The sequence below is a fragment of the Zeus faber genome (assembly GCF_960531495.2).
Source record: "Zeus faber genome assembly, chromosome: 10".
In the NCBI taxonomy this organism is placed as follows: Eukaryota; Metazoa; Chordata; class Actinopteri; order Zeiformes; family Zeidae; genus Zeus; species Zeus faber.
This window is the reverse complement of record NC_137199.1, coordinates 21,181,577-21,209,364: the sequence shown is the minus strand read 5'-3', so window position 1 is coordinate 21,209,364 and position 27,788 is coordinate 21,181,577. Positions and strand designations below refer to the sequence as shown.

Below are 27,788 nucleotides of genomic sequence, written 5' to 3'. Positions count from 1 at the left end.
ATTTGCCTCCTTCTGATCAATTGATTTGTTTGTGTTTTTGTCTTGGTCACTTGAGGTGAGAGGGCGGACCCCACCAGCGACAGTGCAAACACCATTTAGAGGGGACCTCGCGCCGAACGCAAACTCATCAAATGGCCGTTTCTTACAAAAGGAACAGCCAAATAATGTATCAAACTCGGGTTGTTTGTTGGTTTGGGGTTTTTTTTTGGTTTTTTTTAACAAAAATTATCTCGCGGATGACCACTTTAATTTTTTTTTTTTTTTTTACCACGCGGGGAACAAGATGCGGCGGCGTTCAGAGCAAACGACGACCAGTATTTGGGTGTTTCCAGGCAGATTACATTCGCGTCCGGTGATCAGCGGGTGTTCCCCCGTCCCCTTGCGTGCCCATGCCCCCGCGTGTCCGGGTAGTCCGGTCCGGGGTGTGATGGGGGGAGCGGGAGGGAGGGAGGGGGAGGAGGGGTGGGTTCCTTCCGAATGAAGCGCTCCTTCAGTCCGCGGCGGGCGGCGGCAAGCGAGCGCACCGCGTCTTTCTTTCTTTCTTTTTTTTTTTCCTCTTCTTTTTCCTTTAACGTTCAAACGCGCTGCGAAACGGGATCTGCGCACCGACGCGTCAGATGAGCGCGCAGCGGCCGCGTCCCCGTCGTCTAGGATGTGTCCGGGAGTCGCGGTGCGTCTGTGTCTCCTCTCCCTCCACTGGGTTGTGTCTGCCCGCGGCGGTGAGTGATGCTGCTTTTCACCGGCAAACGGCTTCATTTGGGCTTTTGTCGATTTGCCGTAGGGGCACAGTGCGCCGCGCGGTTTGCTCTTGCTTCCCGGCAAGCGCCATGGGTCGCTTAGCAGCCCTGAGAAGCATCTATAATTAAAATTACATTTCCAACCTGTTTTATATTTGTTTGCATTTATTTATTTACTTTTATTAGGGCGGACATAAGTTTATTCAGGGTCTCTGCAGGGCTTTCAGAAAAGTATTAAAATGTCTTAATTGAAGTTTTACACAACACTTAGCCTTAGAGGTCATTATATAATAATATTAATAATCATAATACTGTAATAATACATTGGAATTTATTAGATTGATTTCAACGTAAGCATTTTACCAGATTCTTTTGTAGTTCTTCTGCATCAGAGTCAACATTTAGATGTTTTAAACCCTCACCCTCATAACGTGAAACTAATATTATAACCTGTTATTCATGCTTCATGCTTTATACTAACCTGCCATACTTGCCTGCAGAGAGAAATCCAAGAAAATCATTTTACTTATGGGGGCGGGGGTTCGATTTATTACAGATCCTAATTGCTTACCTTGCTATCTGGACGAAAGGAAACTATCATAAGAACTGTTTACAAAATCATCTATTCGTCATCTGCCCTATCTTTATCCAATCCTTACCTCGGCCCCGTACCAAATATATGGTATTAAGTCTTAACTTTTGGAAAACATTTTTCTTAAAAGGTCTAAAAAACGTATACATTTTAACTCTCTGATACCCTTTTTTAATTCACCTATTTAACTCTGTTCACAACTAAATAGATCATCAAACAGTCTCAATGACAGGATATCACCAACGCAAATGTGACATGTGTTCATCACCAGACCCTCTCCCGGGGAGCAGCCTGGAGCACGCTGAGCGTTATGAGATTACATATCCCAGATGGCTTCACCCTCACGTACAAACAAGGTCCTCCACCCAAGAGGTCAGATTCATCCCTGGAGTCCCCCCCTCCTCCCCACCCCTCCCTTCCCGTCCCGTTGTCCACTGCTCAAGAAGCAATGCTGTTGACTTGAGTAAGCTTTTCATGAGCAATGTGTTCTCCTTTGTTTTTGGCAGCTTCCGCCCGAGGCCGACGTTCTGATCACAGCCGAGGGCCAGGAGCTGAGACTACACCTAGAGAGGAATGAGTACGTTTATTCCACTTGAGCATCCCATCTGACAACCTTTGGGTGATATCGAGGAGACGTGGCGCAAGCAACAGGCGCCACAGCGAGATGCGAGAAAAAAAATCCTCTCTATCAAAGCCGTTAAAGCTGAGCTTGCACATTTTCCTGACCAGATGTTGGCCCTCACACCCTAACACAGCTCAGGGCCAGTTCTGCGGTAGGGGACGAGAGGAGGAGGAGGAGGAGGAAGGCAGGAGGGAGAGATGTGCGGAAGACAGGAGGATGTCACCCGATCTGCGCTCTGCCTCGGGGCAAACAGGAAGCAAGGTTATCCCTCCCCGCCCGACCCCCTGTTATCAGATGGGGCAGATTGTGTCTGGAGACAATGGGTTAGTGAGCGGAGAGGAGAGGGTTGGAAAGCGGCAGAGTGGCCGCCGCATGAGAGCTTAGACGCCACCACCGCTGGACTTTAGTTAGGGAAGATTGAGAAGGGAGCACGGATAGTAGAGGCCGCTATGAAATAACACCCCGCCCCCGTCACTTATTCACATAGATAGGGCCACACACACACACACACACACACAGACACACACACACACGGAACAGAGCATGACTCCGCTGTGTCTGACTGAGCGTTCCCTGAGGGATTAGCTCTCCTCGCCAATCAGGTGGTCCCACAGTTAGATTACCTTCTGGACCAGAAAGTCATCAGTCAGATGTGTGTGTGTGTGTGTGTGTGTGTGTGTGTGTGTGTGTGTGTGTGTGTGTGTGTGTGTGTGTGTGTGTGTGTGTGTGTGTGTGGAGGGAAGGTAGAGCCCACAATTGTTTCAAACGTGGCACACTCTTATCTGATTGCTTAAAAGGTGGGGAAATGCAAGAAGTTTCATCAAGTTCCTCTTGCTTATTTCCTGAGACACAAATGCTGTAAAATTGACATATGCACTTCAGAGCGAGACTTCTAATTGGCGGCACTGTAGATGCAGTGTTACAGCGTTGGCAATTGCAGCGATTGTGTTGCAGCTTTTAAAGAAAGGATGAATTCAATTTGCATTCAAAGTTTGATCAAACTGAAAGCATAGTGTGCAGGATGTTTCAATGCATGCGTCATTATTTTCAGTCTATCTGGCACAAGCAGTGTCTATTAATAAGTGTTGGGGGCATCATTTTCATGCAATTATTTTTTTAATTAAATGAATGCACCGAGGGATCAGCCCTCATTTGTAATGCAGCTGAGAATATATTGAAAAGGTGAAAAAGAAGAAAGCAATCATATAAAATGAAGAAATCAGCAGACAGAACCAGGCAGATAAACATCGGGATGAATAGAAAATGACATTTTTAACTCTGACAGATTCAGTGTCAGATGTCTAATTGGCTTTAACGTCATAAACGTCATTACGCAGCTCAATCCAGGCTTGCGGCACACAACAACCAAAGTCTTTCCCAGAGAAAATTCCAGTCATTGCTCAGAAATGTAGTATTATGTTGGCAGTTTATACGTGCGTTATTGGATAGGAGATACTAGCATTGATAACATGTGAAAGAGAGAGAGCCAGGCGACTATTTTATATAGTTAACACATTGTTTACTCCACTAGTTAGAACAGTAATTTATTTGATTGATCAATCTGATTGATTGACAATAGACTAGAAAGAATATTTGGGGTGAAAATGCACCTCACTCATTCTCTTTCTACATGATAGAACTTTCATCTGAAACACAATTATCATCATGGATTTTGGAAAACACTCAAGACTAAAGATGCACCGTTTGCCCTGAAATATTCTGATTCATTTGAGCAGTTAAGCTTCGATTTTGAGTGGCATTTCTGCCCATAATGGCTTCCAGCAAATCTCTATAAGAGCATCCACAACATGTAAAGTACATATTTGTATTTCTTTTTCAATATTTATATTTTCCTTCACGATTAACAGTTGTGCCTTTTCTTTCATGGAAGCAGTTTTTTAGCAGCCTGCCCTGCAACTGGTAAAGGATTTCCCTTCCCCGCCTGCAGCTCGGTAGGGCAGGAGAACGAGGAAAAATGGTTTATTAGATATCATTGGGTTTTTGCGAGGGAGGGAGGGAGGAAGGGAGGAACGGAGGGAGAGAGTGAGTGAGGGAGTGAGTGATGGATGGATGGAGGGAGGGAGGGAGAGAGAGTGAGGGAGTGGAGGAGGGGGGTTGGAAGGACCGCCATAAAACCCCCAGCGCTACGTCTCGACAGCCAGGCCCTGTGCACTGAGCAGAGAATCCAGATGCAAGTGTGAGACGGCCGTTGTCTCTTTAACTTTTTTTTTTTTCCTTTCTCCTTCCCTTCAGACGTCTTTCCAGATTTTCTTTTCTCCCCCCTCTCCATTTCAATCCATCACGGCATCGGCTCCTCACTGCGACTCACTTAACCTAATTAAAATCAAACTTTGGAGAGAGACAAAGCTCTCAGGCGACAGCGCCGCCGCAGGCTTCTCACGGCTTCCTTCCTTACACTTGTGTATGCATGTGTGTGTGTGTGTATGCATGTGTACTGTATAAGTGTGTAGAAGAATAAGAGAAGAATCTTTAATTGTCACGCAACACACCACATTACAACACATGCATACACACACACATGCACATGCTTTTGGATGGTGGCCGGTGAAATGAGGCCTCTGCATTTGACCCATCCTGGCTTGTCCTTCCTCCGGGGGGGCAGCCAGGAGCAGTGGGCAGCATTCGTCGACATGTATAAGTGTATACTGTATGTGTGTGTGTGAACTGTATAAGTGTGTGTGTGTGTGTGGTTGTATTTGCTTTGTTGGCCTGCCTTCCTGCCCGAGCTTTCATCTTAATGAGAGGCTGCGGTGGAGGAGAGTCAGAGCCGGAGAAGAGTGATTTGGTTAGGAGCCAGGCGGGCTGGTGAGCTGACTCAGAGAACAAGAGGAAGAGACGGAGGGAGGGAGGGAGGGCGGGAGGTGGAAGAGGGAGGGATGTGGAAAAGGGAAAGGAGAGGGGGGGAAAAAGTGAATGATAGGACAGCGGAGACAGGTTAAGGTCAGAAAAGCCACGGAGAGAAGGAAGCGCAGAGAAGGGCGGCTGAGGTCACTTTGGCTCTGGTTTGAGATGAGGGAGTGCGCACGCACGCACACACACGCATGCACACACACACAAACACACACACACACATCATGTCCGTCTGTACATTGTCCTCACTATGTCCTCATCCTAAAGTGCAATAACCCAGACAACAGCTCTCGGTAGCCATTCACAGTTGTGGCATATACTGTATACCAGTAGTGTCTTCTACCGTCCTCTCCTCCCCCGCCCTGTTTTAACACATCCTCACCTCTTTCCTCTCTCCTCTCCCCGCGTTGCCTTTTTCTCATTTGTCCTTTCCTCCGCTCCCCTCCCTTCCGCTGCCCTCCACCCTCTATCCTGTATAAAAATGAGAGCTTCACTCCGTCTCGTTTCTCTCCGCCTCTAACCCCGTCTCTAATTCCCCGGAGGCCCCCCAGAGCAAATAGACATCTCCCACACGTTCCCCCAGCGGACGCGGTGGGAGCCCGTGGCCACACGCAGACAAATGACACGGAGGCCGACACCCGCACAGCGACCCAAAAGCACACAAACAAAGCCGAAAGAGCGAGCCCGCCGTTCGGCAGGGCGATGATGGATAGCGGGTGGAGGGAGGGCGCTGGGGGAGAGCGAGGGAGAAAGACAGCGAGAGAGATGTATTCGCCGGTCCTTGTTTCCCTTTGGTCTTTGTTTAGTCTCCCAGCGCTGCTGCGCCGTCTGCTTTGGATGTCTTTATCTAGACGTGCGTGTAGGACATGGAGCGGCCATCTGATACCGCCGCACACAGACTCCCTGGCCCTGTGGTAGAATGTTAGCCTTTTCATCATCCGACTACCGAGTCGGTTTTCTGACTTGCATCAATCCTCTCCCTCCCTTCCATCCTCCCATGCCTGGTGATGTCATCCGATACCATGAGAGAATGCGACCCACTGACCCTAATGCATTAGAACCCCCCCCCCCCATTACCATGCTGGTCTCTCCCCCTCCACCGTCTCCTACATTACATTAGCATCAGTCCCCAGCACTCTCCTCCCGAGCTTGAAGGAGCCTTTGTCTCAGCCTCACTGGCCGGCAGCCCTGATTCAGCCTCCTGAGTAGCACTCAATCAAGGCAACTGTCTGGATGCTGGAGTGCATCCAGACCCAGACCCCCCCCAAAAAAAAAAGTCTTACTCCGTCCAGCACAGAGAGATCTTCAATTAATCACAACTTCAGCAATCAGCAAACTGCAGTTCAGTCCAGGGATTTTGGCTAAAGGGTTTGGGCTGCTCCATGGATGGTCGTGTGGTGGTCACATTGGACTACCATCAAGGGGTTTGGGCTGCCCCACGGATGGTGATGCGGTAGTCACACTGGACTACAATCCAGGGGGGGGGGGTTTCTAAAAAGGTTTGGGCTACTCCATGGACGATTGTGCAGAAGTAACATTGGACTACCATCCACGTGTTTGGGCTAAAAGGTTTTGGGCTACTCCATGGAGTGTAGGGTAATAGTCACCGAGCAGGGCTGGTAAGGCATCAAAAGTTGAAAACTTCCATCAAATCATTCTTGTGGAAAGAATTTAGCCTCTCGTGTTTCATTCACGATTTTGATCTACGTCATGCTTTCATCATCCAATTTAACCCCTACCTTGACGGCGCCACGGAAATTACATTTTACCACCCAAATCCAGTTGTGTGTTCAGCACAACTGTCAACTCTCACAAGTTTTGACACAGCTATGAAGACCTCCCTAGGAGTGGCTGGAGAAACTGACATGTTATGTCTGTGTGTCGCACAGTGTCAGGTTAGATAGAGCTATGAGTATACCAGCGTACCATGCTTTATGATCCCTCAGGATTTCTAAGTCAGTGCTGCAGCTGCTGACTGCCGACTCAGAGCGAGTAAAAGAGAGTGGCTGTATGTCAGGAATCATTAGAATTTCCACACAGCGATTGGGGGACGGCAGCACTCTAAAGCTTAGTCAATCATCAGCCATTGTGCCACTTAACCTTTCCTGCCAAAGGGGGGGAAAATATATAGAGTTTGTAAGAGAGAGGGGCATATAATGATGCTGAACAAAGAGGCGAGCATGATGGAGAGATGTGAGAATTTAAAAGAACCAGAAAACCAGATGCAGGCCGGAAATAGACATTGGTGATAAACGGGAGGAGAGTGGAAGTCCTTGAGAGAGCTCATCGCGTCGGTTTGGGGAGTTCCCCACTTCGGAGACACGCATACAATGCCAGTGAGGGATCGGATGTGTCTTTTTGTGCATGGACTTTTTTGACTGTCCTTTGTGGTCAATGAGAGATGAGGCAGGCTCTCTCTCTCTATCTCTCTCTCTCTCTCTCTCTCTCTCTCACCCTTGCCCTTGCCCTTGTGTCAGATTGCATCAACAGGCTGCCATTGTTTCAGCAGCCAGGCTGCTTCTAGTCAACTGATTACACATCATCATCACATTACATCATTTGTCTGGATCTTTGCTCATTTTTCTTGCGCTGGAAATGAAAAAGGAAATGGCTTGATCAATAAAAGCAATCGTTCTTTTTTTTTTTTTTTTACCTCGTTCAGTCACATCACATGAACATTTATATGATCATTTGTTGACTATGAATGCTATTTTTCCAAGAAATCCACAAATGCTTGCTGATGCGGATTCCATCCCACAAATGTCACGATTGGAGTTTTATTCATTTGTGTTTGTGGAAACAAACCAAAGTCCATACATCCGAGAATCAGAGTCAGACAAAACGAAAAGCGCTCCAGCTGTGAAGCAGACGTACGTAGTTTATGTACGCAAACAGGGAGAATGGATTGTGACAGACCCGAAGGAGAAAGACAGGAAAACAAGCATTTGTTGGAGATGTAAATATTAGGCCAGTAAAATTACACATGTTTTACAGAAATTACACCCACACACACACACACACACACACACACACAGGGCTATTGCGTCTTCCCTCTGCAAAGAAATATTATTAATCAGTGAGCATCTTCAACAGTTCTATACACATCTCTTGAGTGTAGATACAGAGAAAGGCCAGGAGGATAGAGAATCAGTACTTTCTGTGGCAATAGCTTTACTTGGGAGAATAATTGCCCCGTCCAACATGCAGAGAGTCCCTGACACACCAATAAACAAACGCTCACGATAAGGATGTACACGTCCACCGGCTTGGCTTCCACTGTCCATGAGGTCAGGGGTGGATTATTTTGCTCATGTAAACTGAGCATATGGAGTCTTTCACAATCCGACACAGTCCTGTCACAGCTCTCTGTGTTGTGCCGTCCTTTTCTTCTTCCCATTGGGGGGGGAGGGAGAACCTCCACTCCAATAGGAGAACCTCCACTCCACCCCCCCCCCCCTTATTTCTACAGCTTCTATATATTTCTCTGTATCCACATTCTCCCATCGTCTTGCCACCAAACCAATGCATTGCACGTGTTACACCTCATCCATCATCTTTATCTTTATTAAGTGACATTGTGTTATGCATTTCCTTACCCCAGGCACTTAATAGCCCCTGGATACCAGGAGATATGGTACACTCCCGGTGGGGCCCGCCAGTTTGCCTCACGAGCCAAAAACGTAAGTCTGCGGGGCTGCATGAGGAAAGTGATTTGTGATTTATTACGGTATTGAGAAACCTGCTGATTTCGTCATCAAAATGGGGGGGCAGGAAAAGGAGAAAGATGAAACTAACAACATACTGTGTTATATAAACATGTCAGCAATGTGATAGATTTAATTTTGGCTTTGCTTTCCACACTGGGGTTCAGAAATGTCTTATTTCTCATACTTAAGCTGTTGTGGCTGTGTTACGAGGAAAGCCACTTTATATGCAAAAATGTATTTGTAAAATATGTAAATGTATTTGTTTAGCAATGGATCATGGGCCTTTTTGTATTGCAGGGCCACTGTTTCTACCACGGGGAGGTCCATGGTGTGGAGGGTTCCAGCGTGACTGTCAGCACATGCACCGGACTCAGGTAATGGAAGGCTCCACCGTGATGTGAATTATTGAAGCCCCTTGGGGCGTGTTTGATCCAACCCACGGTCCAGTAGATAAGGTGCGGAGGTTTAGTGGGCCACAGGCTCCAGCCGCAGCTTGGAGAAACAATGGTTTCTCCTCGCGAGGCTCCCGAGCAGCTGATATATCCTGCCGTGAGATACTCAGAGACTCAGGGACAAGCGCTGCATTGACAGAAATCCGCCAGCCCCGTGTATTTACGTGCACGTGGCGGGTGTGTACCTCGCTGGCGCACAGCGCTTCCACATCTGCAGGATGAATGAATGAATACATCCTCCTGCTAATTTACATTCTTTGGAGTCTGGACAGAAATCAAACACAGAGTTGAGCACGCACACAAACACACACACACAAACACACATACACACACATGCACGTGCACACGGCCTCCGGGGGTTTCGTCGGGGAGAGGCATAATCCCGGAGACATGTGGGCGTCCGGCCTCTCCAGATGCTTCTTGCAGCTGCATGGCCGTCTGTGCACGCGCCTCATGTATCTGTGACCATGCATGTGTAATGATGCATTAGGAGGCCCGAGCTGAATGCTTCTAAACACCAGTAAGCCACCTGAGGCACGCAGACTCCGCTCCACCCATCCGCCATGCCTGCACATCCCAAACACATAATAGAGATATATATGAATGAAGTCACCCTCTGACATTGCTGTCTCAGTCTGATAGGAAACCATATGGTTTCCCAAGTGTTCCCGTTTGACAATATACTCCTTCGGTTTTAAGACCCTCTTTGGATGAGGAAACTCATTTAATTCAACAACATTCCGATGGACAAGGATGTACTGACATTTATTTATATGATGTTTATTCATTTATTCATTTATTTATATGAACAATGATTTTTTGCCTTCTTATACTACAATGGTCATTAAGTGAATCAATAGTAGAATGCAAAGATTTGGCCACCCACTTAAAAATGCATGTTACCGTGGATATCTATCTATATAATGTGTAGAAACAGCAAAAAAAATTACAAAAATATATATCTATATCTATCTATAAATCTCAACTATCAGATGGCCTTTGCTACAGGCCCCTGGAGCCACATCCGGCCCGCGAGACAATTTAATGTGTGATGACTAATCTGGTCCGCAAATACTTTTGCTTAATTAAAAATGCTTAATAAATCCACACAAATGCACTTAATGTTTTCAAAATATAAAACAGAATTAAATAGATCATAAGAGAGATATTTCTAAACTAACCTAACCGAGGCAATTCACTCATGTGAGGGAGGGAAAGAAAAAAACGAAACAAAACAAAAACAACCAGAAAACTGGCCGGTTTTTCCCTTAAAGTTCAACACGGACCACCTAGAAGAAGACAGTCTGGCCAGTGGTCCCCAGGTCATTAGAGTTTGAGGCCACTCGTCCAGTGGTCAGGTCAGCTTCTGGACACTTCCATAGCAGCATTAGCGATTGAAGCTGGCGTCATCGTGAGCGCAGAGCCTCCGTTGACGCGCGTGGAACCGGCGCCGTGTGGCTTTGTTTCCCCAGGGGTCTCATATCGCTGAACGCCAGCGTCAGCTATCTCGTGGAGCCGCTCCCCGTCGCCACGGAAACGCAGCCCCACGCTGTGTTCAGAGCCGAGAGCCTCCGGCTGCACAACGGTAGCTGCCTGCATCACCACGGTAACGAGGGGCAGGAGGACGGGCTTGACGGTTTCATCCGGGGGATGATGGCGCCACAGAGTGCCAGGGTGCGTTCCCGTTTAACTCCTCTCACCACCTGATGAAACAATAACAAGCATTTTGTCACAGGTCAGTTGAACGGCTCACGGTGACTCTTTCCTTCTCTTAAAGGAACGAAGGGACCTCAGCCGGAATATGAAATATGTTGAGCTGCTGCTGGTGGCGGACCACGCTGAGGTAAAGACGTGCTGAATGTTCCTTTGACCTGTTAAATTGACTTGTAAATTGGAATGAGATCATGTTCTCCTAACGGCGACAGAGGTTGGTAATGCTTCGAGGGTAGACCTCCAGTACTTACCTCACAGAGTAGAAATCCTAACGACACAGGGAAATGAAAATTTAATTAATATTATATATACTGTTATATATTATTATTATATATACACTGTTATATATTATAATTATATATATACACTGGTATATGTTATTATTATATGAGGGATTATTTACAAAACAATATCACACAGCTACCTACGAAACAATATCACACAGCTACTTACGAAACAATGTCGCACAGCTACTACGAAACAATATCGCACAGCTACTTACGTAACAATAACGCATAGCTACTTAAAAAACAATATCGCACAGCTACTTAATAAACAATGTCGCTAAAGTTTAATTTAGGAGGATTTAAATGTATATTTAATACAACACAGACAATTAATCCTATTATATAATTATAGAACCCAGAATCGCGATTGTGGCGCCGCCCCTTGCGTCCGCCTGCGCGAGCACCGCGTGTCGATTACGCACATTTGAGTATTTTTCAAGCTTATAGAGCTTGTGCGTAATCACCGGGTGTGTATGTGTATGTATGTGACAAATAATCTCTTGAACTTGAATTTACGCAACATGAGGTCATTTTCCGTCCCGTAGAAAACGGCTTCAGATGTCACGTAAATAGTTACAACCACAAGTAGGCAGGGCCTCAGCATAAAATCTCCTTCAGCGTCAAAAGATTATTTCTTATACAGTGCTTATGACTAAAAATAAATGTACACGCCGATAATGATGAGCGTTCAATTCTGAGCTGTCATGATAATTTGGGCGTTTTTCGTGTTCCAGTGAGAGTTCTCTATTCAACTCGAAGACTTTTCCTTTCTGGGTTGAAGAAGAGGTATTGTGTTGTGCTTCCTTTCCAGTTTGAGAAACACGGGCGAGATCTGGAGAAGACCAAGGTGAAGTTGTTGGAGGCGGCCAACTTAGTAGACAAGGTAATTTCGGGGGAGAGTTGCGCAAACCTTTTTTTTTTCCCCGAAGAGTTTGGAGGAAAAAAAACAAAAAAACAACTGAAGCGTCAACAACCAGATCCGAAAAAAAAGAGTCGAACCTTTCATCACTAATGTTAACACCCGTCCTTTGTCCCTGCCGCAGTATTACAAGGCGTTGAGTATCCGCGTGGCGGTGATCGGTCTGGAGGTGTGGTCGGACCAGGACAGGATCGGCGTGTCCGACAACCCGTACAGCACCCTGGGCTCGTTCCTGGCCTGGAGACGCAAGCAGCTACACACGCTGCCCCACGACAACGCCCAGCTCATCACGTCAGTGTCTTGCTGTTAACTTTCCTCCGGCAGCTCCCCCTGTCCCAGCGCTTGAATAAATAACACCTCCCCCCCAGTTTGGACGGTGCCATCTGCTATATTTAGACCTTTCGTGCAGAACGGTGGCGCGGAGCTTGCGCTGCTGCCTCACCGAAAAAAGGTCCCAGGTTCGATTCCCGCCAGGGGCGCTGTTGGCACCGTGCTCAGATGGGGTTTATCTCCCGATTAAGGGCCTTTCTGTGGAGTTTGCGTGTTCTCCCTGTGCTCACACGGGTCTTCTCCAAAATGAAAGGTCCCCATTTAAAAGGTCCCCAACACTTTCCTGTCCCGTCTCTCACCACGACATGGATCTACATGTCATGGACCTGGAATTGGTCCCCAGGTGCTGACGTAGTGACGGCTGCCCACTGCTGCTGGCTGCCCCCTGGGGGAAGGATGGCTGGGATGGAAGAAACGCAGAGGCTCAATTTCTCCAGCCACCACCCTGTGTGTGTGTGTGTGTGTGTGTGTGTGTGTGTGTGTGTGTGTGTGTGTGTGTGTGTGTGTGTGTGTGTGTGTGTGTGTGTGTGTGTGTGTGTGTGTGTGTGTCCATTTGCACCTGCGAGACAAATAACAAATTATTTTCAGAAAGTGAAAATAATCGTAATATAGTGTTGCCAAGGTACTGTTGCTTATCATGTAAAACTGATTCAATTGGTCAATTTGAATACTTATATATATACTTATTTCTGTCCTTTTCGCGAACGACTCGCGAATGACTTTATTTGTCCTGTCTGATGTTCTTTTTTACTTCAGCGACTATGTACGCAAACATTCACATTCCACCTGCTTTACCGACTGCAACTAAGTAACCGTGGTGGGATTGTTCCGTCTCCAGGGGCGTGTCGTTCCAGGGAACCACCATCGGGCTGGCACCCCTCAAAGCCATGTGCTCAGAATACCAATCCGGGGGCATCAACGCAGTAAGAGAACGTCTCAGGCACTCTGTCATGACAATGGTTGCTTCTTTTTTGTTGAATATACAGTAAAAAAAAAAAAACTTTCATAAACAAGGAATAAATTCATTCCCAGCACATTTGAATGTCACACATTCCTCAAAATGTTTCTCAAATCCCATATTGAGAACTTGTACTTTTTCACTGTATAGCTGAGCTCCTCGACCTATTTTGGGGTTTTCTGATCCCTCACCCTCTTCCCTCCCAAACAGGACCACTCGGAATCCGCTGTGGGCGTGGCTGCCACCATGGCACATGAGATGGGACACAATTTTGGCATGAGCCACGACAGTCCAGGCTGCTGCCCAGCCAGGGCCGATGACGGGGGCTGCATCATGGCAGCTGCCACTGGGTGGGATGGATGGATGGATGGATGGATGGATGGATTGATGGATGGATGGATGGATGGATGGATGGATTGATGGATGGATGGATGGATGGATGGATGGATGGATTGATGGATGGATGGATGGATGGATGGATGGATGGACCCATGGTTAGAAAAACCCTCTAGGGACAGGTATTTCAAATTAGCGTAAAGCTTGGATTGGATCAATTGTTAAACATATATTTTTTGTTTTGTTTTATCGATTTTAAATGTACTTTAATCTCACAATTTTAAGTTGAGAATACCTAAAAATCATCTATATATATATATAAAATTACCAATTATTTTTCAGTGTATACATACTGGGATACAGTGCATCGGGCAATTTGTTTTTCCACAATATATGAATTGTCTTGTTATGCAATTAAACAACAAATAGGTAAATATAAAACTTTGTAGTTTGTTATTAATTCTTTTCTCTTTTCCTCTTTCCAGTCACCCGTTTCCACGCGTGTTCAACGAATGCAACCAGAAGGAGCTGCAGCGCTACCTGGGCTCCGGGGGCGGGAAGTGTCTGTTCAACCTGCCCAACACCAGAGCCATGTACGGGGGCCAGCGCTGCGGCAACGGCTACCTGGAGGACGGGGAGGAGTGCGACTGCGGAGACGAGGAGGTAGGAATTTGGTGCATGCACGTATACGGGGGCTATAGGTACGTTTATACTCTAATTAATGTTGTCTCTGTTCACAGGAATGTACCAGTCCCTGCTGCAACGCCAGCAACTGCACCTTGAAAGCCGGAGCTGAATGTGCCCACGGAGTCTGCTGTCATGACTGCAAGGTATTTCAAATTCATATTCATATTCATATTCATATTCATATTCTGCATGCCTTTATTTTCTTTGGTGTGCGCTTATTAAATAATACTAAAATACTACATGTGAAGTCTCAAAAGTGCATATGATTTACCGTAACATTTATTTAATCATGTATGACTCTATGGTAGGCCAAGAACAAAGACCCAAATTACAAGCTATTGCCCACTTTCATTAAATATCATGGCCTGTGCGTTGTACTTTTACTGTTTACTTTTAGAGTTATTACAATCCCCACTCACATACCAAAAGACACGTGAAATTGACGTTGGGATGCTTGTAAAGTTTCTTCGTAGCAACGAAACCCACTTACACTGTAACGCCAAAGAAACAAACCCTTTCCAGACGCAATCATTTCAATGGTCTTCTATTGGTCTGAAATCTACTGTTGACGTTCAAACAATGCTTGTGATGATCTCACAGCCCACGCCGACAATAGACAAGTCTGAGGAGGCCAGACATGCATTTAAAACCTCTTCATATTTATTTTCCATTTCTAGAAGATTCAAAGTATTATTAAAAATGTTCAAATTAAACCTCTTTTTACTGACGGCTGTTTGCGCTCCTCAGAAGTGCAGTGGGCGCAGCGGTAGGGAGCCGATATCGGCATTGTTTTCCCCTTTTAAACATAATATAGAGGTCGTTCAGACACCCCAGGTCCTTGAAGAGGTTCCAGGGGGGCCCGGGCCATATGATCAACAGTTAAACTTCACCACGAGAGAATGTAGAATAATGACTGTTATGGATCATACTTTCACTGTGATATCCTAAACTCTAGTATAGACAGGTACAGTGTGGAGGTTTGTGCTAAATCAGGTCTTTTAATGAAGTATGGAGCCGAGGGTCCTTGACGCGAACCGCTGCCCTAAATAACCTCCTGTTCCCCTCGGCGGCTCTGAAAAGCTGAAAGCGCCCGGCCATTTGTGCCGCGCTCCCTCGGGGTCGTGCGATCTTCCCGAATACTGCGACGGCAAGGATGAGTCCTGTCCGGCCAACTTCTACATGGTGGACGGCACGGCGTGCGCGGCGGGGCGGGCGTACTGCTACACCGGCATGTGCCTGACGCTGGAGCAGCAGTGCCAGGGCCTGTGGGGCGGAGGTGAGAATAGAAGATGTTAGAGTGGTGAAATGCTGTTGTCGAGGTTAGTATCTGAATAAAATATACTCTATATCAGGGGTTCTCTCTGGGGGTCCCCAAATGTTTTCTGGGGGCTGCCAAATGATTTTCTGAACATGCACAAAAATAGGGAAGATGTGATTTTGTTTATTGAATAATTTATTTTCACAAAATAAAAATATTTTTTCTGAAATATTTCTCCCGGTTAAATTATTCAGTAGATGCACAATGAAGAACTTTTCAGGAGGCTACATTTTCTGTAAGAGAGACCGAGAGAAAGACAGCGCCGCGCACCTGTGTGTGTGTGTGTGTGTGTGTGTGTGTGTGTGTGTGTGTGTGTGTGTGTGTGTGTGTGTGTGTGTGTGTGTGTGTGTGTGTGTGTGTGTGTGTGTGTGTGTGTCTGTTCGTGTGTGTCCCTGTAACCACAGCAACCCACTCTCCCACGCCTGTCTCCGAGTCCGACAGCACAGGAGGAGAGGAGACACTTTGCTGACACAAAAGCTGCTGCTGAGCTGACTCTCTGCGCGGAATGCACGGGACAAAATGTCAATACGACCGAAATGTTTATAATTTCCATTTACAAGCTTCCGTCGGTCAGCAGGCGGGACTGTCCCACACAAACCAGAGCAGCTCATGAAATATAATGTTAAATATATCAACAACCATCACGGCACAAATTGATCATTTTTACGACACAATCAGCACAAACGCGGCACAAATGTCAATGATTTTATTCAAATTCGAATCACTTGGGGTGCCAACTCCACAGAGGTTTGTGCAGTAGGTGTACTTCACTGTGTTGTTGTAAGACATAAATAACGTCGGCGTGACGGGCCTTTTGGACCTGTTTTTCGGGGTCACCAGCCAAAAGGTTTGCTGCTCCATACAACCAAAATAAAATACAATAATTGGCTGTTTGATATGAGAACGGACAAGACGATTAATCCCCAGAGTGAAATTCAGGAAATATGTGACAAATACATAGCTTTACGTTAAATTAGCAAATTAACAAATTTGGATTTTTTTTTGGGGAAAAGCCTGTCACCAGTGCATCCTGGTGCAAGTGGATGCTTATAGTCTCATTTAAAGACGGTGAGTATCTACTATCACGCAAAACCTCCTACAGCGCTTAGGCCATCAACTATATCCCACGAGACTAAATACGCGGTTTGAACCAAACATTAGACAGAAACCGATCGGATGTAAACATACCCGGCGGATCAGGGGATTATTATGGGAATCACGCCACGTATCATGCCATTTGCATGTCCCTGTTGCGGTGGAGCTTCCCTGGAGAGGCTTTGTTGTGCAGCAGGAGCCATACTACTCAGTGTGGGACGCCATCTGTCCTCCATCAGGTGGTTTAACACACACGAGTGTGTGTGTGTGTGTGTGTGTGTGTGTGTGTGTGTGTGTGTGTGTGTGTGTGTGTGTGTGTGTGTGTGTGTGTGTGTGTGTGTGTGTGTGTGTGCGTGCGTGCGTGCGTGTGCGCATGAGCTGACGCGGCTTTCTATTTACGTATACCTGGACACTTCCTCTCCTCTGACCACAGATGGACGCCCCGCTCCTGACCTGTGTTTCAAGCGAGTGAACGAGGCCGGGGACTCCTATGGAAATTGTGGCAAGGATTTGCTTGGGAAGTACAGAGGCTGCAAAGAGAGGTGAAGAGCAACGTATTCAGATTTTATTATTACCCAGGGAAAAAAAAAGATTTAAATTTAAATAAATAAATAATAATAAAATAAAATAAATGATAATTATTTATTATAAAGGTATATCTTCTATTTGTTATTTTGGTCTTTATGTACTAAATGTTCTCCATCCCGCTGAAAAACTTGGCAACTTTCCTTGAATGAGTTGTTGCCAGGGGAGAGCTGAGCCCAGGTGTACTGTTGCTTTCAACCAAGCCCCATGTGCCTGCTTTCCTTGGCTTTCCTGTTTTTTGGTTCTTACCTAAATCGGACTTTTGTCGCATCTTTTTTATCAAGGCAAAACATCCCAAAGTATCTGTCTCATGAGTTAAAATGGGTCGTGACACTGCTCCGGTCTGCCTCTGAGCCAATCACACAACATTTCGTTCCCGGTCCTTCCAGAGACGCCAAATGTGGTAAGATCCAGTGCTCGAGCTCGGCGGCCAAGCCCGTCGAGACCAACGCCGTTCCCATAGACACCACGGTCCGCCTGGGCGACAGGAGGATCCTCTGCCGGGGGACGCACGTCTACCGGCCGGGCCAGGGGGACGAGGGCCAGGGGGACGAGGGCCAGGGGGACACGCTGGACCCGGGCCTGGTTATGACGGGCACAAAGTGTGGGGAGGATTCGGTGAGAGTCTTAGGACCGCGACACAGGCCTCCCTTTTCCCGGGTTTGAGTATTTCACACGTCACACGCCGGTCTCCCTTTTATCTCCGGTCCCATAAACTCTCTCTCTCTCTCTCTCTCTGTCTCTCTCTCTCTCTCTCTCTCTGTTACACCGCCCTCACTCACCAGATCTGCTTTGAAGGAGAGTGCCGCAACACGTCCTTTCTGAAAGCGGACGAGTGCAACGCCAAATGCCACGGCCGCGGGGTAGGTGATGCTTCGGGGGTATGTGTGGCTGTCAGAGCGCCAAGGCCATGGAACTTTGGCAGCGTCCAGCTCTGTCACACCTCGTACCCTCCACGTTTGAAACTCTCCTCTGTCCCTTTCCTGTCGGCTATAACCATGTTATTTTATGTGAAGACATTTTACGCAGCGCAATGAGTGATACGTTCCCCTCCTCAGCTTTGTAACAACAACCACAACTGCCACTGTGACCCGGGCTGGGCCCCCCCGCTGTGTGACCAGGAAGGGGCCGGAGGGAGCGTGGACAGTGGCCTCGTGATCAGCCGCAGTAAGACAGCCGCCGCCGATCACGTTCGATAAACCGTTCAATTCATTGCACGAGGGCTGTAGAATCCGATTCTGCAGGATGCTTTCTCACGATAAAGACCTTTTTTTTTTTTCTTTTTTTTTAACAGGCAGTCCTGTCCTCCTTCCAGTCCTGCTGCTCCTCCCCGTGGTGCTTTTCGTGGTCCTGGCTGCTCTTGGGCTCTGGTGCTGCTACAGACACAAGTTCCGCCCATTGAAAACCCCGGCCCCACTTCCTCCGCCTCAGTGCGTAGACTCTCAACAGCCTTTCCGTATTGATTAACTAAAGTGTATGGAGAATGCTTTGGAGCAGTGTAGCATTTGAACGTCCATTGTTCTTTGGTGCACGACTGATGGCTCTGCCCTTCAATCTCCAGTTGTGTGGTGTCAACCGAGGCCAAGGTTCTACCTTATCCCGCCGCGGGTCATGCCAATCCTACATTCCTGATAAAGAGACAGGACTCAGGCCTGCAGGTAGGAGAAACCTGATAAACCATATCCAATCTCGCATTGTTGCTTTGAGGTGCATATTTCACAGCCCGCTCAATCTTGTGACCGTTGGGTGTTTGTAGGCTCAGTCCAGTCCTCGTCCAAGCCCGTCCTGTCCATCCCGGTCCAGACATTCAATCGTGCGGCCGACGGTGAAGCCTCCTCCGATCCCGGCCTACGCCGCGGATCAGCGAGAGAAGCCGGCTCACACCGGCACGAAAACCAGCGCGGAGCCTCCTCCGCCTCCCTCTGTGCCGCTGCCTTTACCCAATCTGGCGCCCAAGTCCCATCCCTCGCCTTCACCCACGCCCACACCTCGACCGGACCCTCCGACCAGGCCTCCACCTCCCTGTCCCGTCAAAAAACCCTTGACGGTAAGTTTTGCAATCCGAAATGTCGCATGCTCTATGGGTTACTTTAAGTCCCAGGGAAATGGATTGACAATGGATGGGTGTTTCACAGCAGGAGCAAAAAGAGAAGAAGCAGCCCAAGGTTTCTGCTGACGCTCTCCAAAGAAGAAAGGCTGCTCTGGCGCCATCTGCTGGGCAGAAAAAGCCAGACAGGTAAATGACCTCAGAAGCTTTTGACTCATAGCAGTTTAATTGATTGCTATTTTCAACAGTAGATGTTGACCCAAAAAAATTGCAACGTTCCTCCAATGAGTGAAAATGATTATTGACACAACCTTTTGTTTGTTATTTCCTTTAATGTGAAAAATACACAAATCCACCACAAGCCTTTTATATTGATTTTGCGCTACTTCTATTAGATCCTAAAGGAAACGAATGCTTCAGGAGAAGTTGCGGACCATCACAGAAGATCCTGAAATGGACTTTCCACCTGTTTCCACATGTTCTTTCAAACTGGATTGAGGAGAAAATATGTTGCAGGAGGATGTGATGAACACTTCCTAAGCGGTGGTACTAGTTGGCATTGATACTTTTAGAGAATTTGCATTTGAGCCAAGCTGATGAATGTGTTTTGTTTGTTGTTTGTTTTAAGATTAGATCAAGGCTTAATCTATGTTTTCTTTTTTTACCGTATGTGTGTTATTTTTCTCACTTGAACCACGCATTGAATTGAACTTGAATGCATTATTTTTTGTCTGTTTGCTGTACAGTGACATGTCGCATTGTTCCATGTGTGCTGTGTTTCCGCGCTGCTCCGGTTGTATTTATTCAACAAAAACAGCAAGAAATGAATGTTTACAGTGTCGCCTGTGTACGAAACGCAGAGTTCCTACAAGAGCCCGAGTTCTCTTGTTGGAAATATCTTCTATTAGGAAAACAAAGCCGATCCTTTGGTGCTTTTGCTTCGTTTGAACTGGATCCCCACATGCATGCTTCTGATGAGGGAAACTTTTTTTTTTTTCTCCGATATGTAGCAATAACTGTGTGTATGTATTCAGAAATATTTCATAGGTTTATATTGTGTCCTTCTTATTGCACTTTTAGCAGCTATGCTGACTCCGAACCCAGGTTTTATAACTTACAGTAGGTCTGACAATCACAATCAGTCAGGCTGTTGTCGTTGCCATGGGCAGTATTCCAAACGTTTGTGTTTTATGAATATGAATGAACCGTGGTTTGTTTCACATGCAGCTGTTAAATGTTCACAAAATGACGAGGCAACTTCAATTCTATTTATGTCGGATTTACATTATTTTATGTACCACGGTTTACTGAAGTACGATAGTACGCTTGTCCATTGGGAGTTTTGAGTTTCGACCAAAAGTGTCCATTTGAGAAAAAGATATAAGAATGATGTTGAATGTGTAGAATATATTGCAGGATGTCTGGAAAGCCGAACCGGTTAAATAAGATGTACCAACACCTCAGCTACCACCTTGTACCTGATGGACAGACCTATGCAAACTCAGAGGCAGTAAAAAAAACACTGTGCCTTCAACTGGATTTCAAATAAAATGATACCAATAAAACGTGGTTTGTTTACGTCAATATACACAAGATTTACACCAGCCACAAAAAGAGTTTACGGGGGGTAATTATTTCACCGAAATAGAAGCCAGTCAATCAGACATCAAGCAGTGATGCCCTAAAAAGCCCTAAATTCAGCCCATAATGTCACTTCCATCCAAAGTAAATATGGAAACAAGGAGCAAATTAGTTATCATATTTTAATAAGCTTTCTAGAATAGTTTTGTGCCGGTTTTAAAAAGGTACTGAAGTCTGAGCAGCTCCTCAACGTTTGATGTCTTGCAGAGGAGACCGGTTCCTTATGGAAGACACTTTTGTCCTTCTTTCATTATAAATGAAGCATATATTTGCACTAGTACCATCAAAGATCTCCCTTCTCCTAATTTCGCCCAGTTTATTCCTTGTTTTTCAACCCGCTCCGTCACAATGGGGGGTGGGGGTGGGGGGGGTTTAGGCGTCCCTCCCGCCGAGAGCTGGCAACTTGTACGTTCAGCCCCGCAACCTTTTGGCGGCTGCCGGTTCGATAGAAAAGCCGTGTGTGCCGTGAGTGTTAAAAAGAGACCCCTCGCCGCTCCATTGGTGACGTGGAAAGGTGCCTGCTCTTTAGATCTGGGTACACTTCTGCTAGATGAAAGACTCAGGTATATTCTAATCAAAAGCCCTGTTAAATATCAAGGCCGGACCCCTGAACCCGCCCTCTGACACATACACACACGCACGCGCACACGCACACGCACACGCACACATTAGCGGCTCAGATCTCTGTGGTGTTGGCAGAGGGTTTTATCCACCACCGTACCACAGGGAGGGAGGGGGTGACTGTGGCTCGGGGGGAGACGTGGGGGGATAGCGCCCTAATTGCAGCCACGGCTTCTCCCGCTGAGGATCATTAGTCATACCGAGCGTGTCACTTCCTGCGGAGTGTCATTCATTAGAGATGATGATTGGCTGAAGGATAAAACAAGGGGTTGACACCCCCGCCTCCCCTCCCGGCGGGAGGCGACACAGCGAGGAAGAAGTGGAAGGGGCGAGGGTCTCATCCGCCGAACACACCCCCACCTGGCTCGGCAACCTAATTAAGCTGCAGTGGTTTTCCACTCGTTATGTTGGCTTTCCTGCAGATTGTCGTGGCCCCGAGATAAGGTACAGAGTGGACGGACATGGTGGGCAGAGGAAAGTGGTGTTGGGCCTTCAGTGATTTGTCACGTGAATGGAATTCTCACAGGCTGCTGGGCTTGTGACTCACAGGTTTTTTGGATTTTAGTCCATGCCTACAACACAGCGATAACCAATATGTACCTCGTCTGAATTCCTTACATAAGAAACATCAACCACGTGAATAAGCAAAAATAACAATAAACTTGTTACGCAGCACTACAAGAATTATCATCAGTGCAAAACCCAGTCTGGTCCACATTTTTATACCCTTCAATATGGGTTTATTTTTATATTTATTGGATATAATGAAATATTGTAATTGATTTGGTATAAAATTACCCATAATTGCTGTGATAAAATATATTCCTCCATATCTAGACCTACAACAGACATATCAAACACAATACCCAAAATTGGTTTTCAGACAGGTCTGAAAAGGTCACACGTTCAAGTGCACATTTTTCCATCCAAGTCCCGTTCCTTGAATCAAATGATCGGAGACGGCCAAGCCCCATGAGACTCGGTGGCTCAAAGAGGCAGAGTAAGCCGCTGCCGGAGGGCTTCAAGGGTTTGATGTCAGGTGAGCTTTCGAAAGATGGCAACGCGAGTGAAGGGCGTTTGAATGGTTCAGTTGGTATTCTCATTTCGTTTTGCTCACTGAACAGAGCTCTCTCTCTAAATAGCTTTATGTTAACGAGCCATGCTTGCATTAAGTGAGGTGGAGGAGGGCCTCGTGTTGGTACTGCCTGGGGCCTCCAGATCACTAAGACCACGCTTGCATACACCACGGTATATTGTAAAACTGCATGCAGATATAAAGGCTCGCTATGGAGAGCCTTCATATTCAACACCAGGCTGCATCTGAGGCTGTGAACTCTTTTCAGCACCTTTGGAATCTAACTAACCTAACTGGGTATTTCAAGTTTTTTTAATACAGTGTCCTTGGGTTGCTGGAAAGACACCTAGAATTTTAAGTTTTTATTCGGGGTCCAGCCCACAGGGCTGCGGCATTCAAGCCAGTCATAACATACAAACTGTAGGAGTCCAAAACAGTCCAAAATATATTTTGTGTTTGTGACCTCACACATGGAGTTCGCTTGCACCTCCAGAGTAACGGATCTGCATCATGTTCATTTTATTTTAATCCCAAAAGTAAAAAAAAAAGTTGATGAAATGTCTCTGAGGGACATGCAGTGTTTAATCTTGTTTGAATAGAACTGTGTTGTTGGAAACTTCCGCACGGAGTCATTTCCTTCCACAGAAACACAGTGAGGCAGGACTCTGCGGACTACAGGTGGTAGACAGACACCTTCTCATTTTTAGGATGCAGTCATTAATACCAGCGACACCAGGACTTGGAAAAAACGGCGTCACCGCGTCATTACGTCAATGCTGCGTTCAATGGAAACTCTGAAAATTGTAACTCTTTTTAGTAGTAATGCTGATGTAGCGACAGCACGAACTGACGCTACGTTTCATGGGAACTGGAAATTTGTAATTGGTATCGATACTGGACCCTGTGTTTTGCTGCCTGCAGCTATATTTAGGGGCCCAGCCCGCAGGGGCTTTGGAACGGTTAGTGAAAATCAAATGAGTGAAAATCGGTGGTAATTTCATTAGTTTCAGGTGCGGGCACTTGGTCACATGATCATCCGGAGTTATATAAGTCCAAGCTTCGTCTTTCGGAAGTCATTTCCCTCCGGCCACTTGCGAGTACGACACAGCGAGTGAAGAAGGGTCATTTACTTTTGTTCACGGAGCGTAGCGGCTGCAAACTCCATTCTCAACGACAATCGCTGATGGCACGGACATGGTTGAGGTGTCTTTACACTCGGGACGTCTCAGACATGTCGTGGTTCAGGTTTAATCCATATCCTTCCACATTTGGAGCAGGAATGAATGAAAAACGGATACAATTTAAGGTTGAAGGTTTGCCAACACAGATTGCCAAGGTTCGACAACTTCCGGTCAGGTGGTGGCGCGAGATGAGATTGTGGAGTGGCGACGCTTTGTGACATCACAATGTGTGCAGGTTGTGGCTCTGGTGGGAATTTGGTTCGTTAGAGGTACGTGGTGTAGACTCCGTCAGTCTGGAGTGGTTGTATAGGGCAGTATGTGCACTGGGACCAGACGATCTGACACAACACCCAGCTTTTCATTTGATATTTTATCTCTTCTTCTTGTTGTTCTTCTTCTCATCTCTTTTTTTTTTTGCAAATAAATGCATTCTGTTCGCATCTAACCCGGTTTCATGTCCCTCCTTATTTTTCGGCATTTGAGCCAGTCATGACTTGGGTTGGCCATTGAAACCTGGTGCCAATATGGCACCGATTCCTATACGATCGATATCTACCGGACCGGATGGCAACGCAGAATTCTATGCCACTAAAATGCCTGAGCTGTCGATTGAAATATTTGCCCTCTGCAGCACCATAAATCGTATTTTCATCGTCAACGCGTTATGAACATGTGCCATAAACAGATCGCAAAAGACGGAAACTGACTGAAAAATAATTGTATTTACACACGCCATGCATATAGTAAGCTGGTGGAATTTAAATGTTGATGTTCCTTACTCACCCCCGAGTTTGTGACCTAACACATGGAGTTCGCTAGCAGCTCCAGAGCAACGGGTCCGAATAGTGGCCATTTTATTTTGGTCCCAAAGGTTTAAAAAGTTGATGAAACGTCTCTGAGGGACATGCAGTGTTAAGTCTGTTTGAACGGAACCTTGTTGTTGGGATCTTCCACTTCTGACAAATGAACCGATCTTATATAAGTCCAGTTTACGTCTCTGGGTGGTCATTCGCTTTTGGAGAGTTGGGCTGTGTAGACCGCATACCGGAGGAGCCGATGCGGTGTTCAATGCAAACTGAACAAAAATTGTAACTCCTGCTGCGTTGCAGAGAACCCGGAAAACTGTAATACGTACCTAACACGTCTGAACTGGACCCTGTGTATTGCTGCCTGCAGCTATATTTATTGTTGTTCTCGTTCTTGTTGATTTTATTATTATTATTATTATTATTAGAGCAACCAAAAGTAAATCTGGGTTAGGGCCAATAGCAATCAGTAAATGAGAACATTTGCATTTTCTGAAGAAAATGCGTGTGAGAGCTGAAAGGTGTTAGCTGCTGCTGCCGCTGCAAGCTGCTGCTCCAGCAGCAATTTCGTAAGTCTTTTAGCACCACCTACTGGTGAAATTTTATCAAATGTTACAGACTTGTTCAGCGTCCCCATCTGTAGAACTTTGCTGACTTTGGTCACCAATGGAATATTACATTAAACAGATACAGCAGTTAAAAAGTAGTATGGTGCTGTCTTACTAATGGCCACAAGGTGGGGCTATTGGTGCCAAGCTTCAATGTGTTGTGCACATCCCCATGGAGAACTTGTCTACCGGGTTTCACCTTATCAAACACGACAGAAATGTAGAAATATCATGTTATATTGTTCTGTAGCGCCCCCTGTGAATACAATTGGATGAAATGTTCCACACTTGTGCAATGTGGCTGTATGTACAGCGTTCCCAGATTTGGTTGCAATCCAATTCAGCATTGGATTGCAATTCAGCATTGGACAACCGGAGTTATGGCCCTTAGGGTTAACCCTAAGCCCTAACCCTAACCCTAACCCCTAACCGCCTTACCCTAACCCTAACCCTAACCCCTCATCCTATCCCCCTAACCCTAACCCCTAACCCCTAACCCTAACCCCCTAACCCTAACCTCTAACCCTAACCCCTAACCCTAAGTGCATCAGGCCACGCCTTCAAAAGTTTTGTAAACAATTACAGACAAACGGTTAGTGATATCAAAAAACGAAATCACACGTCTTGTTCGGGGTCATCTAAATATGGAATGTAACAAATTTGGTTAAGATTCCATGAATATGTGCCAAAAGAGGCAAAAAGAAAAAAAACATTTTTTTTTTTTACAGGTGCCAATGGGTGTGGCCTATATCAGGCGAACCGGCATAATCCGAGGAACATGCTTTGCAAATATTGTTTTGCTACGCTTCAGGGTTCAGAAGTTATTAGCCAAAACGTAAAATACATTATAGCTGACCCATTGGTGGTGCTATGGGTACCATGTTTGAATATGTTAAGCGTTTCCACATGGGGCACCTGTCCATGAGGTATGAATGCTTTAGCACTTACACTTGAGATACCAGCTTTCCAACATTCCTCCCACAGACTTCCATAGAGCATACACAGTCAATAGATGGATCCTGTATCATCTGCTGATGCTCCCTTCCCCCAGAAAAACACACCATAAAGGAGAACACTCACCAAAATATCCAGATTAAAATAATTATTGACTCATGTCAAATGGAATAAGCTTCCTGCCACTGCCTTCCAAAAATGGACATTTTCTTTTCTGCATCTTGGATCCACCTCCCCCCCATATCCTCCCCTGTGAAGATTTGATATTTACTCATTTTTTAAATGTGATCCACAACCCAAATTACAATGGAACAATTTTGAATCAGTTATCAGCATGAATAACATTTATGGCATCCCGATACCTTGTCCCGAGCTTATCAGCCGAAGCCAACACCCAGTTTGATTTTATAATCCCAGCCGTCAGGTGACACCGGGTATGAGCCTCCACATGGAGCCTTTAATGAGGAGCCAGCATCATGTGCATACGGTGCAGCCGGTGCAACCAGTCCAGCCAGTGCAACCAGCGCAACCAGCGCAACCAGTGCAACCAGCGCATGGCGTCGTCTATGGGCTGTCCCTTTATGATTGGCCTTTGGGAAGGTTGATGGGCTAAGTGTTCCTCTAAATGAAGTTCTCGTCTCCGACAGGGAAAGGTCAGCATACATGATTAATGAGAGGAAAATGTCATCTGGAAGGGGCGAGGGGGATGAGAAAGGAGCCCAGCGGCAGGGGGGCGGGGGGGGGGGGACCAGTGGAGCAAATCTCACAAAAATATGCAGGCGGTATCTTTTTGTCGTTGCTATTTTTTTTTTGTCAGGCCGTCAAGCGGTCATGGTCCCTAAATGTACTGCTGATTTTAAACCTGAAGATTTAAACCTACGTTCGTGAGCACATCCGCATCGGGCCCCGGTGTCCCGCGCTGCCGGGTCCCTGTCGAAGCAGACAGCCCAATCGATCGGAAATCAGCCGTAGCGCCGCCTCCCCTATCGTTCTGTCCCCCCCCCCCCCCGACGGTAACTGTCTGGTTGTGACCTATTATGTTTATTCAAGTCAGCAAGGAGAGAAGCCCCGATGCGGCTCCCACCGAGGCCAAGCCACGCAAACCATCCCGTCGGAGTTCAAAGGGACGGCCCCTACACCGCTAATTAGCGCCCTTGGCGATTCTAATGGGCCCCCTATGAAAATATATGTAATGACCAAGCACCGACAGGGGTCCACCCAGCGCTGTCTGATCCCAATCATTAGGTTTGCATATGTGTGTGTGTGTGTGTGTGTGTGTGTGCGCGTGCGTGCGCAAATTTGTTTTCCACCAACTGCAACGGCTTGAAGTTGTGTGAAGGAGCAAAACGAAGCAGAACTCCACACCTGCCATATAATGTACAAAGCAAATGACGAGGAATCACACACCGCACAACACTCACTTTTGAGGATTATCTTTATTGTAAACACGGATCCAAACACGGAGCCACATGACAACCTTTAAAGCAATTCTCTGTAATGATTTTCACTTACTGCATAACACCATATAAACGTTGTAATCAAAGGACGACTTTCTCTTTGCTTACGAGTGGGAAAAATACCCCAGGTTCAATGACAGCTGTGACATTCATTATAAGACTGATGTGATATTGTTGTTTGTTTGTTTT

General features: G+C 46.4%; 1 protein-coding gene across 1 annotated transcript; it reads left to right on the top strand.

Moving 5' to 3' along the window:
- Window positions 1-652: 652 nt before the first annotated feature.
- Window positions 653-20,757, top strand: adam19b (ADAM metallopeptidase domain 19b; the record flags this gene model as incomplete). Its single annotated transcript, XM_080008192.1, has 23 exons — window positions 653-719; window positions 1,601-1,701; window positions 1,836-1,906; window positions 8,424-8,502; window positions 8,827-8,903; window positions 10,454-10,655; window positions 10,759-10,824; window positions 11,793-11,864; window positions 12,025-12,191; window positions 13,069-13,153; window positions 13,399-13,538; window positions 14,010-14,187; window positions 14,265-14,354; window positions 15,292-15,487; window positions 17,058-17,166; window positions 17,599-17,827; window positions 17,995-18,072; window positions 18,268-18,376; window positions 18,504-18,639; window positions 18,771-18,867; window positions 18,966-19,256; window positions 19,345-19,445; window positions 19,652-20,757. The coding sequence occupies 23 exons, from the start codon at window positions 653-655 to the stop codon at window positions 19,656-19,658; spliced, it is 2,748 nt and encodes a 915-aa protein (XP_079864318.1). The 3' UTR covers window positions 19,659-20,757.
- Window positions 20,758-27,788: the final 7,031 nt, after the last annotated feature.